General features: G+C 36.5%; 1 protein-coding gene across 3 annotated transcripts in view; it reads right to left on the bottom strand.

Moving 5' to 3' along the window:
- Nucleotides 1-17,454, bottom strand: part of Vps13a (vacuolar protein sorting 13 homolog A) — a 197,239-nt gene that overhangs the window by 66,941 nt on the left and 112,844 nt on the right. For all 3 annotated transcript variants that reach the window (XM_041661420.1, XM_041661421.1, XM_041661422.1), the window contains exons 46-51: nt 13,189-13,292; nt 8,460-8,742; nt 6,485-6,880; nt 5,967-6,071; nt 5,713-5,859; nt 213-341 (exon numbers count right to left, since the gene is read on the bottom strand). In XM_041661420.1, the coding sequence (XP_041517354.1) occupies nt 213-341; nt 5,713-5,859; nt 5,967-6,071; nt 6,485-6,880; nt 8,460-8,742; nt 13,189-13,292 (1,164 nt within the window). The remainder of the gene's footprint in view (nt 1-212; nt 342-5,712; nt 5,860-5,966; nt 6,072-6,484; nt 6,881-8,459; nt 8,743-13,188; nt 13,293-17,454) is intronic.

Raw genomic sequence — 17,454 nt, 5'->3', positions numbered from 1 at the left:
TGGTGTTCATTCAGACATGCCAACTAACTTTCTGTATAATAAATTATTTTATATTTGTTTCACCTCTTTCATAAAAAGAAATTTTTATATAAAGGAGGAAAATTATCAGAAAATTGTTATGAAAAGCAAAGTGTAGTGCTGATATACATATAGTAGTTTTTCTGATGATACACACATGATAATGATCATGAATATCAAGAAAAAGCACTTACCTCATTATTCAGTCGTAATAAAATACAATTGTCTTGCTTGTTAAAATGTATCCGTTTGGGGGGACCTTCACTTCTTTCAACTTGAATGAGAAGAATATTGGAGGCATCCTCAGGCCAGAAAGGGATACACTAAAAACGTATTACACATATTTAAACAGATCTCATCATAAATAATAATATAACATTTAATAGTCTTACAGAGTAGCAAGTAATCTTTTCTGCCCATACTTGCTGTCATCACCCCAGAAGCTGCAAGACTCAAAACAGTGACAATACTCACAGAAGCGTTTCCCAATTAGAAACCAAGTATATTAAAAATTATGTGTATTCTATACACCCTTAAGTCTGATGTTCCTTTAGAGTCCTAGTTTCATACTATATTTTAATGTTAAATAGCATATAGAATAATAATGCAGTATCTTTTCTAAGTGTTATGTATGAGATCTCTTAAGACTGGAGAATATGCCAAGCTTCTTCTAAACTTTTTAGTTGGAAAGTAGAGTCTAAGCTTAACAAGACATAATGGTCATGATCATACATTTTAAAGTAATTATTATAACTCAAATAAGAATGCAAAATTTTAAGCTAGCAAAAGAAAATTGATCTTAGATGAAATTGAAAAAGAAAAAATTAAAATTCAAAAACTGTCCACAGATCTACTTTCCAAAAGATAATTAGGACCCAATAGTACCTGTGAGTGATAAGTATACAAAATAAAAATGTTAAAAATTAAAGTGTAGAAAAGTTATGTCTATAAAGTATATAAAAGAAAGTTATAGTTACCATCATCTAGATATACCTAAAATTCTAGTCCAAAAATTGTTGTGGAATAGTCCTTTATACTGAGTGAAGATATGTCACTGGGATTAGTTTAATAAGAAGCTAGATGGCCAACAGCTAGGTAGGGTTTTCGCAGCAGAGAATTCGGGGAAGAAGGGTGGTGATGCCAGGGGTACAGAGCAAGCAGCATGAGCTTTACAAAGTCAAAGTAACCAAGCTATGTAAGAGTGTGGATGAAAAGATATGGGTTAATTTAAGTTATAATAACTAGTTAGAAATAAGCAGCTTCCTGATGACTGTGGTCTCTCAGGCAGGCTAGGTGTTAGTGGCATAGAGAGGCTTGGTTCTTTTAAGAGGCTCTGCTACCAACCACTTGAATGGGTTTATGAGCAGCAGGTAGTGCACTACTCGGTGGCATGAAACTTGGAAGAAATGCCTACAGTAGTGTGGACCCAGAAACTTCCCAGAATGGGGCAGAAAATGTGACATGGCTCCCATCATATCTCCGCAACGAGGCTAGCCCTCAAGGAACCAAGAGGGATGAAGCCAGCTACCAGCCTGCTGTGAGATGAGCTGCTTGGTGGTTTAAGATTTTGCTCATGCAGATGAAAAAGGTTACAGAAACATGGAAGGTTTAGATGGTAGAAACCAATAAACAGATTACACTGTGTTTAACAATCTATGCTGACTTAAAGAAAAAGGTATAGACAGTCATAAAATAATAGTTTAAAAATAATAGTCTTTAAAAAGAGAATAAAGTAATAAAAAGGAATGAGCCATGTAGAGAGGGGAAGACACAGAGAGTTTAGACCCTAGATGTTACTTGTTGTCTTTGAATTTTTTGAATGCCGATACAAAAACAATAGTTGCTGTGAAACGGGATTGTGAAAGAGGCTGCTGAATTAAACCAAGCCAGATAATTTATGAATACTTTAAATTTAAAATGTGAGTCAGTTTTGCTTTGGGGAAGAGGCTAAGCTTTTGTTTCCACAGAAAATGAAAGGCTGTGGATTCACTCAAGGCTAAAGAAGATCAGGTTTGACCAGGGAAGACCTCCTGAAAATCCTGGCTACAGAAATAAGTAAATCTAAATATAATAAAAAAGAAGTAAATGAAAATATAATAAAAGACAGGTGATGTATATTTTATCTGCTTAAACATAAACCCCAGAACAATCTTTGGCTGGCTTGTGTACAATCCATGGTCTATACTTGTACTAATGCAGATGTGTATGCAACCTTTGAAAGTTTGTGTTTTCAGAGCAAGGGAACCAGACACCAATGAAAATGGTGGCCTAGGTGATCCAGACTCTCTGAATGCCTCTGTTGTAGTTTCCTCGAAGGTCTGCATCCAGAAAAATTTCAAGGCTGCTAGTTGAGATGGTTCAGCCTCACAGACTATTCTAGCCAGAACTTGACCATTATCCTAATTTTCTCAGGGTGCCCCAAAGATGCCAGAGCCCCCAGACAACAGGAGCCAGTCTAGAGAACACAGTGCCCACATACCCAAGAAATGGGGCAGATGATTTTTGGTCATTTAAGTTATAGATGTTTGTCATCATTGGGGGGGGGTGATTGGCTGCAAGTTGTTATGGTCATAGTCAGGAAAAAGCTAAACAAAGGAGTTAGATTCAAGAATCTTTTTCTGAAGGGGAATATGCAGTATAACAATGATGAGATAAAAGGGTGGATTGCTGAGTCTACTTTTAAACAACCATTAGTCTCAAACATGTTACATTGGTATGGACTTTTATATACTGATACAAATTTAAGGTTACTTTTGCTATACTGTATATATGTTCTACTTGTTTAAGGGATTGTACCTATGCAGCTCATTTAACAATGTAATGTAAATTTCTAGTCCTTGAAAGTTATTATTACAAACTATGTAAAATAATAAAGAAATGAAGGTTAGTAGTTAGTCACCTATTATAATCAAACTTGTAGTCATGCTAGGTACGTTTTCAAGGTCAAACACATATATTTTAGATAGACAGGTGGTCTTCAAACATTCAGATATCTATAGAATATGGTATTTAAGATGGTTTAATAACATAAGGCTTTTCATGGTAACAAGATAAATTTGCTCTTGGTGGTACTAATTTACTTCAGAGAAGATGATGGGCACTGAAGAAACTCCATATGGAGTTTGCTTTCATAGTGGCAAGGTTAGACACTGGGCAACAAACTGTCTTGCCTCAATTGCTGAGAGTATACTGTACAAACTGGACAAGAAGAATACACAGCAAAGTGACTCTGAACTTTGCCAAAACAAGGTGGGAAAGTCCTAAATTGAAGTCCTTCTAGTTGAAGACTAGATAATTATAGTCATAGTTTTTCTTAGTCATGACAGAAGGTAAATTAGGTACAAGACTTTAGACTCATCAAGAGAGAACAGATAATGAAATATTTCCTCTAAATTTGCCAAATACGAATGGACTGGATATTATGAATGTAATGCTTACTTGACAATTGTTCTTATTAAATATAGTTTTACTGTATTAGAATTAAAACCCTTTATTTAGACAAAAGGGGGAAATGCTGTGGATGTGGATAATTCTTTACATTGTGTGAAGACATATCACTGGAATTTGTTTAATAAAAAGCTAAACACTGAATAGCTAGGCAGGGTTTTGGGGGCAGAGAGAACACTGTGACCCTAAGGCAATGCTAGGGTCACAGAGAAAGCAGCATAGGCATTACAAAGTAAAGGTACCTGGGCCACTAAAAATCATGGGTTAATTTAAGTTATAAGAACTAGTTAGAAACAAGCCTTAACTATCAGCTGAGCTTTCATAATTAGTAAAAAGTCTCTGTGTTATGATTTGGAAACTGGCAGGAAGGACCAAAAAATTTGCCTACGAAAAATTAGGAACAGACTTGCTGAGAACTTTTTTAACACTTACAAAAATAAATCATGTTAAGTCAACAAAAATTTACTGAGAATCTACCATGTTTAATCATTGAGCAAAATATTGTTTGTTTCGAGAAAGGGTATTCCCACTTAGTCTTTGCTGTTGAGGAAAGCAATATATAAACCAGGCTGACCACAACTCCACAACTCACAGCAGCCTGCCTCTGCCTCCCAAGTGCTGGGAATAAAGGTATCAACCACAACTCCTGGCTTTAAATTTTTTTTTAATAGATTTTTTTTTTTTATATTCTGGCTAGCCATTTCATAACACACTGCCAGAAAAATTTTACCATGTTTAATCAATGATCAAACTTTTCCAACAGATCCCATTTTATTTTAAGGTAAAATATTTGTGGCGCACGCCTTTAATCCCAGCACTTGGGAGGCAGAGGCAGGTGGATCTCTGTGAGTTCGAGACCAGCCTGGTCTACAAGAGCTAGTTCCAGGACAGGCTCCAAAACCACAGAGAAACCCTGCCTTGAAAAACCAAAATAAATAAATAAATAAATAAATAAATAGGTAAAATATTTGTGATGGTTACAAAAATCTGCATAATTACCCCTTATTCCTATTATGGCTTTGTCCTTTAATTTTTCATTCTCCTATAATATTGGTCTTTTTTACTACCTCTCAAACATGTCAAAACTTTTTCTCCATTAGAGTCTGCTTATATTCAGTCACTCATGCTCACTTGCAAGATAACCATATTGCTGAAAAGTCTATCTCATGAACCTGCACTTAACATAAGTTTACAGGGAAGACTTTGGGCAATATACAAACTTAACTTGGTAACCTACGAATCAAACGGAAATAGTAGTTTTAAGTTTTACAGAAAGTTGCAGTAACCCACAGATGTATAAGTACCTAAAAAATACCCAAAAAAGTAGTAACTCATATAGAAACACAGCAACCTGATATCAACAAGAGAAAAGCAGACTTATACTCCAAACCAAAGATACTGATGGGAAAGATATAGGACATTGAAAAAACAAAATACCGCCCCCCAACCCCACAATTTAAAATAAAAACAAACCAAAATAAAAAAAAAGCAAAAAAACTGCCAAAAAAGATAATGGTTAAAACTTCAGTGGACAAAAAAAGTGATGTCATCTGCCTCAAAATCAAACCTAGTAGAAATTTTAAAACTTTAAGGATTGATTTCATATACAGGAAAAAAAATCATAAATAAAATAGCAAATGCTTTTCTAGAATCTTACTATTTTAGTATAATAATTCTTCAAAACTAGATAATATATCAACCTCAGTCCATCATTTAGAAAACCCATCTAGTTGCCTGACTCAAAAGCCAAATTTCTCTCTTTAAGTGTCTCTTACTTTCTTCTAACAAGCAAGCTTTGCGTAACATAGCATATAAAGGATTCCCAACAGTTTCTTGAGGAAAATTAATAATTTCTCACTCTTCCAGGATATCTATACTTCCACTGCTGTTATTTCCAAATTTCTAATGCAGTTATTTAACCAGATTTGTGAGAACTGGCAGTGTCTATCATCCTGATTGAGCTATTCAATCCTATGGAGCAATCGTTCAGATTTTAATAATTAAATAAAATGTAGGAGAAATAGTCAATAAAGTTTCATGGAACTGAAAAAAATTATAGTACAAGGGAATTAAAACAGTGTATGATAATTTAAGAAGTGTAACATCAAAAATAAAACAATAAAAATTGCATTTTAATCAGCATATATTAACTTTACAAATCAGGTTTCATTGGTATTTTCATTTCACATAGTCTCATATACACTGACCATAAAAGTACAAAGTTCATTATGAAATTAATTTACATACCTGATCTAAGTCAAGAGAGAGCCATTTATCACTTCCTTCTTCTGCCACTGATATATGGTATTTGCTTTTATTTTTAATCATATAAAAAGGAGTAAATACCACAATTCTGGTAATATTAAAACTGCTGAGGTTTATAGTGACACCAACCTAAGGAAAAAATTAAGACTGTTTGAAAACTATTACTACTGTACAGTTATAAAAGTATCCAACAGATAAATTTAAAATGAAAGATCTTTAGCACAGAAGAAACTCACTTGGTATTCCATTTTCAGGCCTTTGCATTTAATGGCTCCATGACTACCAACAGTATCAATTGAGAACTGATCAGAGAGCTCACTGTCAGTTACCATAAGCTGAACCTAGGGGAGGAATTTGAGATAAATTACAACTTAGATACCATCTATCTGTATGTGGTGGTCAAACTCAAAGCTTTGTATGTCAGGCAAAAGCCCTTATATTAATAATGTAATAAATCTTTCTTAACAATAAATATCTTACTGTACTGCTTCATTTAGATGTTTCTGAGACAGGGTCATCTCAGGTTGGATGTAACTTACTATGTACATATACAGGCCTCAAAAACCTTCATTCTCCTGCTTTCCTAATGCTCGGATTACAGGAGCATGCTACTGTATCCAGTTTTGCTAACCCTTTCAATCTCAAATATTTAATAAATGTTATTTCTACTGAAATTTCATATTTTACTGTTCAGAACTTTAAAAACTGAAACAATGTTTTTCTAAAGAGAAAAATTAGGAAAAATTACACATACCTTATTATTGTTAAAAAAGTGGTTTGGCTGAAAGGAAAAGAGAACTGGCTTTTTATAATTAGGTGGATGCTTTCGGTGGATTCCATCTGCTTTGTACTGTAACATCCGATCAGTTTTATTGACCATCCAATATGGACTGTGAAATGCCACAATTGTCTGACCAGTATTGTAAGTCATGTGGATAGCAATATCCAAATCAGTCTTTTCCATTTCTGTGAGACAGGTAAAGTTGATGAAATTGATGTCTTGTTGATTAGGTTTTATATGAAATTCACTTTTCCAATCATGATTAAGATAGTCAAGCAATTTTAAGTGCAGCTTGGCTTTGTCCATTTCAACATTATAAATTTGTGATGAATGTCCTTCACTTAAGGTAAAAACTGTGTTTTCAATGCCCTGGAAGAAGAAGCAAAAACAAAAACAAACTTAAAACTGTTTCTGAAAAATAAACTTCCAAATACACTTATTCTTTCTACGTACTACACAAAACTCTCTTGAAGTAACTGTCAGAGCAAGTCATCAGTGTTCCTCAAGCTGTGGCTGCCCTAGTGCTTGATCTCCACTTAGGTAATGATCATTATTAAAATGCTCTAGATCAACTGCTACAAACGGCTAAGATTAAATGACATGAGAAACTTCACAGCAAGTTGTGATTGTAATACCATAATCAGTAAAACTAAACCAAGCCCTATTTATCTACTAGTTATTGTAGTTTTGAAAACTAAAAACAACAGAAACACATAAGAAAGCTATCATAATCTTAAAAAGGCAACACATACTGTACTGCCTGCCATTTTTAGAAACAGCCCCTTCATCCATTATGAGTTTATTATATCTCAAAAATGATTATTTTCTCCACTCACATCTTCATTACCTTAGTTCTTATCTCTATGACTTTCCTAGTGTTTCTTTTTCAGCTCTTTCCTACCATTATAACAGAACTCTTAAGTTGTAACTAACATCACTGTGCAAACTTGTACCACCAGACTATTCTACAGAGCAATGACTGTAGCGTTGGTGGCGCTAACGTAGCTGACGAATGATAACCATGTATCCGAGAGTCATGATAGAACTAGGATACAATTCCAAGTCATGATGGCCAAGTACCAACTCAACTACTTATCACTATGGTAATCTGTCACATGTAAAAACAACCACAGATAAGTTAATTCCTCCTACTTAAAAATATGTCACAAAACAGTAAAAATGCTGCAGTTCACAAAGTTAAGTAAGCCTACAATAAATAGGTTACAGAGAAGAACTGCTTTATGTTTGATAAGCATTGAAATAAAAAGATTTACAAAAAAAACCTTAGGAGAAAACACCTACTTAACCTAAAATCGAATAATTAATAGAAAAAGGATCTTTATAGGGAATAAGATTTTTCAGAGAATTTTCATAAAACTGCAAACTTTAATTGTATGGGTATTGCACTTGAATGTTATTTCAAAACAAATGCCCAAGTTTATTTTATAATTCAGTAACCATCATTTAAACATACAATACATGAACTACATATGAAGAGAAAGTGCTATGAAATAAATGGTATGTTCAGATGATGAATATATGTCATTTATTATATAAACTTATTTATATTTGTGCAAATCACATATTATTTGTACATAATTAAAAAGAGCTCAATAGATTTCTAAGATAAATTAATGAAAAATATTTTCTCTTAAATTATCGTTTTTGAAAATTCATTTTGTTTATTTATTCTATGTAGAAGAAAATGCTAAGGCCTGCTGTGGAGGTTATATATCAACTTATGGAAGTTGTGAGTTGTGGAGACTCAACTCAGGTTGTGAGGCTTGAAGACTCTAAATTATCTTTTAAAGCATGATATTAAAATTTTCATATTGATACTTATATTTAACTAATGCTGTAATCTTGGGCACAAATTAAAAAGCTTTTGTTTATAACTTTAAGTAAATCAAACTACAAAGACAGAAGACACTCAGAAACTGTCAAGTACCTCTAGGTAATAAGCAATTTTGTAGGGAAGAAGATTCCGAATGAGGATAGGTGGCCACAAGTGCATTACATATGGTAAGTCCCAGCCGTCTTCTGAATACACTGACAGAGAAGTCAAATTATCTTTTTCTGGGACAATATTAATAACAAATGATCTCTTAGAAGCGTGTATAGATTTGCATTTCTTCCTTAGAAGTTGTCCATCATATTTTATGATTTCTTCAAAGTCAATTCCTTCACACATTTGGTAGTCCTCATCATCTGGCTTCAAAGAAAGCGATGATCTACACAAAAAATTGAATATAATTTAAATGCATTTTTAAAAACCTTAAATTTGAATACTATTGCTTCGAACAATGACTCCCTTCAGTATTATTATAAAGACTGCTGGTTTACAAATGTTTCAGAGCTACATAACCTAAACAGGGGTACCCCAATTTTCCATATGCTAATCAAGCTTTATTTTGATCATGATTATTTACAAACTTTAGTGTATGCGTATATGTATGTGTGTGTATTTCAATATTTTGGATAAATACTGTTCTATGTGGTATGTAAATGTGAGGGTACATGCATTTCCATGGGAAGACTAAGGTCTCTTGATAAGCTCTGATGGCTAGACTGGCTGGCCCTCAAGACCCAGAATCACCTCTCCTGCTTCCCAATGTTGTGATTATAGGTATACTGCCACACAGCTTTTACATGACTTTTGAGAATTCAAGTCTTAGTACTTTATCTAATGATCAATTTCCCCAGCCCTAAGAGCACTGTGTGTGTGTGTGTGTGTGTGTGTGTGTGTGTGTGTGTATGTGTGATTAAGCTACATCCAAGAATCATTTCTAAAAAATTTCTTTGGCAAGGTGCCAGATGGACATGTAGATGCTTCTTCTAACAGGCCAAACTATGAGAGTCCAGGCTGTCCCGTGGGTGTCTTTTGGCTGCCTGAGCCACAGGGCATCAGGGAGCATATGGATGCTTCAGAAAGCCTGGGCTTTGAGGACCCAGGGCGCCTAAGCCACATGGCCATGTTGGTGTCTGAGGACTGTGCAGCCTCTAGGGCCATGGTCTCAACTGGGTCAGGCCTACTGCTGAGGGCCATGTTGTCCATGGCTCTAATGTGGCGAGGGTATTCGTTGATGTCCATGGAAACTGATGACCGTGGTCTAGGTCACAACCAGTAACCATGTTGGCACCCAGGGCTATATCACCATTAGGGCCATGCCATTCTGAGTACCCCTCCTGCCACTTGCAGCCATGGTGTCATCCCAGTCAAGGCTACTGCTGAGGGCCATGTCTATGTCTGTGTCTCCTGATACCATAGAAGGCCATGCTGATGCCAGGGGTTTGGGCATCCTCTTGGGACCATGTTGATGTCTGAGGGCCACTCTGCTGCAGGGATCAATCATGCCAACCTCAGTGACCTGTGCAACCACCCGGGGCCATGGTGACATCCAAGCTTAGGCTGTTGCTGGGGACTGTGCTTGGGTCTGTGATCTAACCACAGTCAGGGTTTCTGAAGTCTGTGGGCTACGGTGCCACCAAATGCCACATGGATACCCTGGGTGTAGGCCACATCCTGTGGCCATATTGCCACTGGGGCCATGGCGTCATCTGGGACAGGGATGCTGTTACCAGCCATGTCTGGATCTGTGACCCTACTGCAGCCAGGGTCTGCAACAATGTCCATAGCTCCTGACATCACTGAAGGCAATACTAATGTCAGGGGTCTGGGCCACTACTGGGGCTATGTTAGTGTCCAAGGGCCTTGGTGTCATGGGGGCCATGCCAATCTAAATGCCCTATGCTACCACCTGGAGTTAAGTTGACATTCAAGTCTGGGCTGCTACTGAAGACAAGGTCTAGGTCTATGGCCCTACCAAAGTCAGGGTCTGTGTTGATATCTATGGCCCATGGTACCAAAGGACACATGGATACCTGAGGTCTGGGCCACAACCTGAGGCCATATTGGTGTTTGAAGACAGTGCTGCCACCAGGGCCACACTGATCTGAGTTGTCTGCCCAGCCATATGGGGCCATGGTGTTGTTTGGGCTTGGGCTAGTGCCCTGGGCCATGTCTAGGTTCATGGCCAAACAACAGAGTCTGGGATGATGTTCATGGCTCCTATTACCACAGAGGGTCATAGGAATACCATTTCTGTTGAAATCTGAGGGCTGTGCTGAGCCAGCCCTGCCCCACACTGGCTCTAGGATAGCTGGTTCTACCCCTTGCTGGACACTGCAGTAGAGGTGGCTCTGATCCCCCATGGGAGAGCTGAACCCCACTCCCTACACTCAGGAGAGATGGCTATACTCTTCACTAGGGGCTTGCAAGAACTGGCCCTGATGGCATGGACCTAGGAGAGCTGGCTCTGTCCTGCGCCTGAGGAAGCAGTCCTGGTTCAGCTACCACCAAGAGCCACATCCTGGGGCCACCTAACATCTGCTCCATCTATGACCTGCTGGAGTGTGCGACGGGACTGTTACTGTGGAACAACAGCTACAGGATCTCCCCGACTCAGGATGGTATATCCAAGAGGAATTTCACTGAGAGTCCGGTGATGATGGTGTGCCAAAGGCACTGAGCCACATCAATGATTCAATGCAATAAACATTTTGTACATAGCTGTTTGGACAAAAGGGTGTACGCATGACATACTGCAGCTCCCAGTGCCATTAGGATGACTGAAGAGGTGTTGGGAACATGGAGGACTGAGGTGAATTTATTGTTGGTTGTTTTGAATTAACTTTGGGGGGCATGCTGCAGGAGTGTGGGGCAGATACTGGAGTTCCTTCAATAAGGAATTATGTAAAAAAAATTAAAAAAGAAAATCTTTATTGTTTTTAATTAACTAACCTTATTTTCCAGTGTTGGGGACAGAACCTCACATTTATCAAGCAAGCACTCTGCTTCTGAACTAATCCCCTCTCTATATATACCTTTTATCTGTAAAACTAGTTACAATTCTAACTATCTCTTATAGATGAGCAGTCAAAACAACTTATATCCCTAATCACTTTCCTAACATTTAGTCTTAAAAGTTTAAGTGCCTTCTGTATGTTTTTATGCTACATGTGATGTTACTGTAGCTTGACCCAACTGGACACTGAAACTTCCACACCTGTTGTGTTGTGACATTCAAATACTAGTGCTCTGGAATTAGAGATAATATTAAACAATGGACTTCTGGCCCCCACACAAAACTAATGCCAAAACAGTTTTTTTTCCTATTCTACTTCTACATTAACCCCATAACTTTTATTCTACTTTACATTCTGATTTTGAATATTACATAAAAATTAATTCCCCTCAAATTAAGGCCAATAAACTCATGCAGTTTGGCAAAGTATTTATATTAAGTTAGTCTATAGTCTAGGCTAGCTTGAAATCCCCTGTGTACCCTATACTGGCTTCATACTTAATGGCAGTCTTCTTGTCTCGTTCCAAGTGTTGGAATTTAAGAATGAAATAATATGTACGACTTGATAGTAAAATACTCATAGGACCTATTATGTACCAATTAGAAGATAAAAATGAAAATACAAAAATGAGTATATTTTTAGTTTAGAGAGAAAGCAATATTAAAACAACAATAAAACTGTTATACTACACCAAACAAACAAACAAATGTAAACAATAGTTTGAAGCCTTTGAATAAAGAATACTCTTTGCACACAGAACAGGGAATGTTTGATAATGGGAAAATTTTGCAAGAAAGCTGATTTCTGAGGATCTGAACTAGAAAAATATGCACCGTAAAGTAAAAGAACTAATAAAAATAGAAGAGGTTCAAAATAAAAGGAGAATGAAGAGCTTGAAATAAAAGACATCAAATATTCCGAGGCAGTAAAGAAAAACTGGACACTACTAAGTAGAGATAAAGTGTGTAAAGCTAGGAGTAAGAACTTCATTGAGAACTGCAGCTCTTCCAAGTCCCTCTCCTGTCCAAGCACTGTCCAGAAAAAATTCCTACTCCTCTACACAAAAGCCTTATCTTTTAAAACTGCCTGATCTTTATTCACAAACCATTCAGGGTAAAATGTTCCTCTTCACCTAATCTCAACGCTACACTATTGTTATGGTTATTACTGGTTGTCAACTTGATTACATGTGGAATTAATTAAAACCCAAACCCTTGGGCATACTTGTGAAGGATTTTTTTTATTATTAATTAAGTTATTTGGGGTGGGAAGACTCACTTCAAATCTGGATCTTTGAGGTGTGAAGATCCACCCTTTAATCTGGGTCACACCTTCTGCTAGCAGCTTATATAAAGTCACAGAAGAAGAAACCTTTCTCTCTTTTCGCCTGCTTTCTCTCCCTCTCACTAACAAGTCATTTCCTTCACTAGCATTAGAGCCTACCTCTTTGGGATTCCAGTGCATACTATAGATCAATTAAGACATCCAGCTTTGTGGATTGAAGAACTACATGATTTTTAGAACTTTTGTTGGTAGACAGACAGTCATTGTTGGAGTAGTTGGTCCATAGTCTGTAAACCAGTCTAATAAATCATATATATGTGTGTGTGTGTTTGTATTATGTTTACATCAAGTTTAAGTATTTTAAATATTTAAGATTACAGTACTATCCATACACAAAAGATACTGTTTTCTAAAGCAATTTTTAAAACTTGTATTTGATAATTTAAAAACATTATCTATATAGTATCTGAAACCAAAAATTCTCTAATCAGTTTAGCGCAAGGAAAAAGATAAAGAAAAAAACTCACCGGTAAGATGCTAATGGTATGTTGAATTCATTTTCAGGTGAAGCAATTCCTAATAACGTATCCCCTTCAAAAACGGAAATTGGAATTGAAAAATGATTCTTAATCTGAGTAAAAAAACAAACCATACTTAATATTAGTATAAGAAAAGTTATTTTAAAAATTTGTCCATCTACAAATCTTAATATAGAATCTACCAGGCAATATTCAGCTTGGTCATATAAATTAGAAGAAACAAACATATAATTATTTATCTTCAAAAAAAGGGGGGGGAACTATCCAGGTTTATATTTTATAGAAAAATACAACTTTAAGCCAGTCAACATTCCAGCACAGATGAGGGAGGGCTGTGTAAGGCACCACCGCAGCTGGGAGCTATTTGCCACTGATGGCCACCTGGGAATAAAGACTCAATTTCTTCAGAAGGACTGTCCCTGGTATGTTGCCCATCTTCCAGTGGATGACCCTACACAGATGCATATAAAGGGCACTATTAGTTGGACGCGGTGTGCTATTAAAAAAAATAACAAAAAACATCAAGTTGGGAAAGGAAGGGTATTTAGGGAGCATTTAGAGAAAGGGTATGGGATAAATTTGATTAAATGCAGGAATATTAACATTTCCTATATACAAAATTCAAATTTAAACAAATGGAGTGATTCCTTGCAACAACAAAAAACCTGTATGAATGTGAAAAGGAGAGTTGTATGGAAGAGAGTGTATAATAGGGTAGAAGGAAGAATAAAGAGGGTAGGAGGTATAATCGAAATATACTTTACACCTGTATTAAATTGTCAAAGAACCAACCCAGTAAAAGTGTGCATGTATACACACACACACACTCCCCTCAAGGTTAGAGAACATTGTGAAACGAATGCAGAAAGAATATAAGAAATGGAGGAAGAGGGGAGTACTGTGAAATGTCAGCCTCTGAATATCAACTATAGTTATTTATACAAGGTCAAGACAGTTAAAATTTCGGTATGCAAAAGGGAAGGAAGTCCTTAGTCTTAGTTCAGAAGCTACTGGCTGAAACAAGGAGTTCTTTGTTTAGTTTTTTATTTTTATGTATATTTTTTCTCCACCTCCCAAGTACAAAAACACTGGTGTTCAACCCAGCCTTCTGGGTTTTCAAAGATTTTTTTTTTTATTGAGCTCTACATTTTTCTCTGCTCCCCTCCCTGATTCTCCCTTCCCCTCTTAATTCTCCCCCATGGTCCCTATGCTCCCAATTTCCTCAGGAGATCTTGTCTTTTTCTACTTCCGGCTTCCCATGTAGGTTGGATCTATGTAAGTCTCTCTTAGTGTCCTCATTGTTGTCTAAATTCTCTGGGATTGTGGTTTCTAGGCTGGCTTTCTTTGCTTTATGTTTAAAAACCACCTATGAGTGAGTACATGTGGTATTTGTCTTTCTGTGTCTGGGTTACTTCTCTCAAAATAAAGTTTTCTAGCTCCATCCATTTTCCTGCAAAATTCAAGATGTTGTTATTTTTTTCTGCTGTGTAGTACTCCATTGTGTAAATGTACCACATTTTCCTTATCCATTCTTCAGTCGAGGAGCATTTAGATTGTTTCCAGGTTCTGGCTATGACAAACAAAACTGCTATGAACATAGTTGGCCACATGTCCTTGTGGCATGATTGAGCATCCTTTGGATATATACCCAAAAGTGGTATTACTGGCTCTTGAGGAAGGTTGTTTCCTAATTTTCTGAGAAATTGCCACACTGACATCCAAAGGGGTTGTACCAGCTTGCATTCCCATCAGCAATGCAGAAGTGTTCCCGTTTGCCCCAAAACCTCTCCAGCCTAAGTTGTCATCAGTGTTTTTGATCTTGGCCATTCTTACAGGTGTAAGATGGAATCTCAGAGTTGTTTTGATTTTCATTTCTCTGATGACTAAGGATGTTGACCATTTCCTTAAGTGTCTTTCAGCCATTTTAGATTCCTCAGTTGAGAGCTCTCTGCTTAGGTCTATACTCCATTTTTTTTTATTGGATTATGTGATCTTTTCGTGTCCAATTTCTTGAGTTCTTTGTATATTCTGGAGATCAGACCTCTGACTGATGTGGGATTAGTGAAGATCTTTTCCCATTCTGTAGGCTGTCGTTTTGTCTTGTTGATCATGTCCTTTACTTTACAGAAGCTTTTCAGTTTCAGGAGGTCCCTTTTATTAATTGTTTCTCTCAGTGCCTGTTCTGCTGGGGTTATATTTAGGAAGTGGTTCCCTGTGCCAAAACGTTCAAGTGTACTTCCCACTTTCTCTTCTATAAGGTTCAGTGTGGCTGGCTTTATGTTGAGGTCTTTGATCCATTTGGACTTGAGTTTGTGCGTGGTAATAGATATGGGTCTATTTTCATTCTTCTACATGTTGATATCCAGTTATTTCAGGACCACTTGTTAAATATGCTTTCTTTTTTCCATTTTATATTTTTCTGCTTCTTTATCAAAGATCAGGTGTTTGAGGATGTGTGGCTTGATATCCAGGTCTTCTATTCAGTTCCATTGGTCCTCCTTTATGCCAATACCAAGCTGTTTTCAGTACTGTAGCTCTGTAGTAGAGTTTGAAGTCAGAGATTGTGATGCCTCCAGAAGTTCTTTTATTGAACAGGATTGTTTTGGCTATCCTTGGTTTTTTGCTTTTCCATATGAAGTTGAGTACCATTCTTTCGAGGTCTCTGAAGAATTTTGCTGGGATTTTGCTGGGCATTGCGTTGAATCTGTAGATTGCTTTTGGTAAGATTGCCATTTTTACTATGTTAATTATGTCTACTCAAGAGCATGGGATATCTTTTCACACACAAAAATTAAAAAGTTCCAAGCACAATGAAAATAGAAACAGAATAAACAGGGAAATGCACAGAAGGAAAAGCTAATTACTAACAAATAGTGATAAAAAAGATAATCAGTGTTCCTAGAAAGAAAATACAAACTATATCCACAGGCAAACTTTTTACACCAAACTGGCAAAACAAAACAACTATAGTTATTTTGAGTTCATATCCATATCCAGAGACTGACATCACAATACTCCCTCCCTCCTCCATTGCTTACACTCTTATGCCTTCCCTTCTACAGATTAATTTTGTTATGGTATATATGTTTCTCTTCTTAATGTATTGTACTTATGCAGCTCAATTAACAATGCAATGCAAATTTCTATACATTGAAAGTTACTATTACAAACTATTTAGGAGAATTAAGAAATACACATTAGTAGTTAGCCATCTAACTAATTTGTGGCCATGTAAAGTATGTTTTCAAGGTTAGATATATTTTAGATAAGAGTCTTCAAACACTTCAGAGATATACAGAATATGGAATTTTACATGGTTTAATAACATAAGACCTTTTTGACAGTGAGACACATATGCTCCTGGCAGCACCAATCTACTTTAGAGAAGAATATGGGCATTGAAGAACCTCCATATGGAGTTTGTTTTCTTTGTTAAAAAAGTTAGCCACTGAGCAAGAAACTTCCCTTTCCTTGACTGCTGACAGTATGCTTAGACAAGCAGGACATACAAGAAGCGACTGCTGAACTTTGCCAAGACAAGGTCGTACAGTCCTTCAAATTTCCTGCTTCACAGAAAAGTCAGATATTCTAGGACTATAGGTCAAAGATGGATGCCCCAATGTTGCAGAGACACCTTGAGTGACTGTCCAGGCAGCCAGTTGTCTTTGTCATTTCTATAGTTTTGGAGGTTGATTGCTGTGCACTTCCTGTTTATTCAGGAATATTTTATCATTCTTGGGTCTCTGATGAGGATTGAAGACTAGATAAAAATACACTTTTCCTAAAAGATATTAAATTTATAGGTGGAAAAATATAAAAGCTTAAGTTGCTTATATAAAATGATGATTTAAGGTCAAAAATCATAGTGTTATGATAGTAAAACAAGTTATGATAGAAAGTAGCTTAGCTATAAAACTTTGGACTCACCAAAGTAAGATATAAGAGTAATTTCTCCAACTTTGACAAATACAAACTTTGACTGGACATTGTAAATTTAAGTCATATTCGATAATTGTTCTTATTTTATATAGTTTTATTCTATGAGAGCTAAAACCTTTCTTTTTTATTTAGAAAGAGGGCGAAATGTTTTGGAATATTAGTTCACTGTGTGAAAATTTATTGTTGTGATTGCTGTAATAAAAAGCTGAATGGCCAATAGCTAGATAGGAGATATAGGCAGGACTTCCAGGCAGAGAGAGAACTCTGTGAAGAAGAAGGCTGAGTGGCCAGCCAGAGATAGAGGAAACAGCGTGG

The sequence above is a fragment of the Microtus oregoni genome, unplaced genomic scaffold (assembly GCF_018167655.1).
Source record: "Microtus oregoni isolate MIOR12 unplaced genomic scaffold, Mior012 000012F_ref0000307, whole genome shotgun sequence".
In the NCBI taxonomy this organism is placed as follows: Eukaryota; Metazoa; Chordata; class Mammalia; order Rodentia; family Cricetidae; genus Microtus; species Microtus oregoni.
Note: the sequence above shows the minus strand (reverse complement) of the source record. Positions and strands in the feature narration are given on the sequence as shown.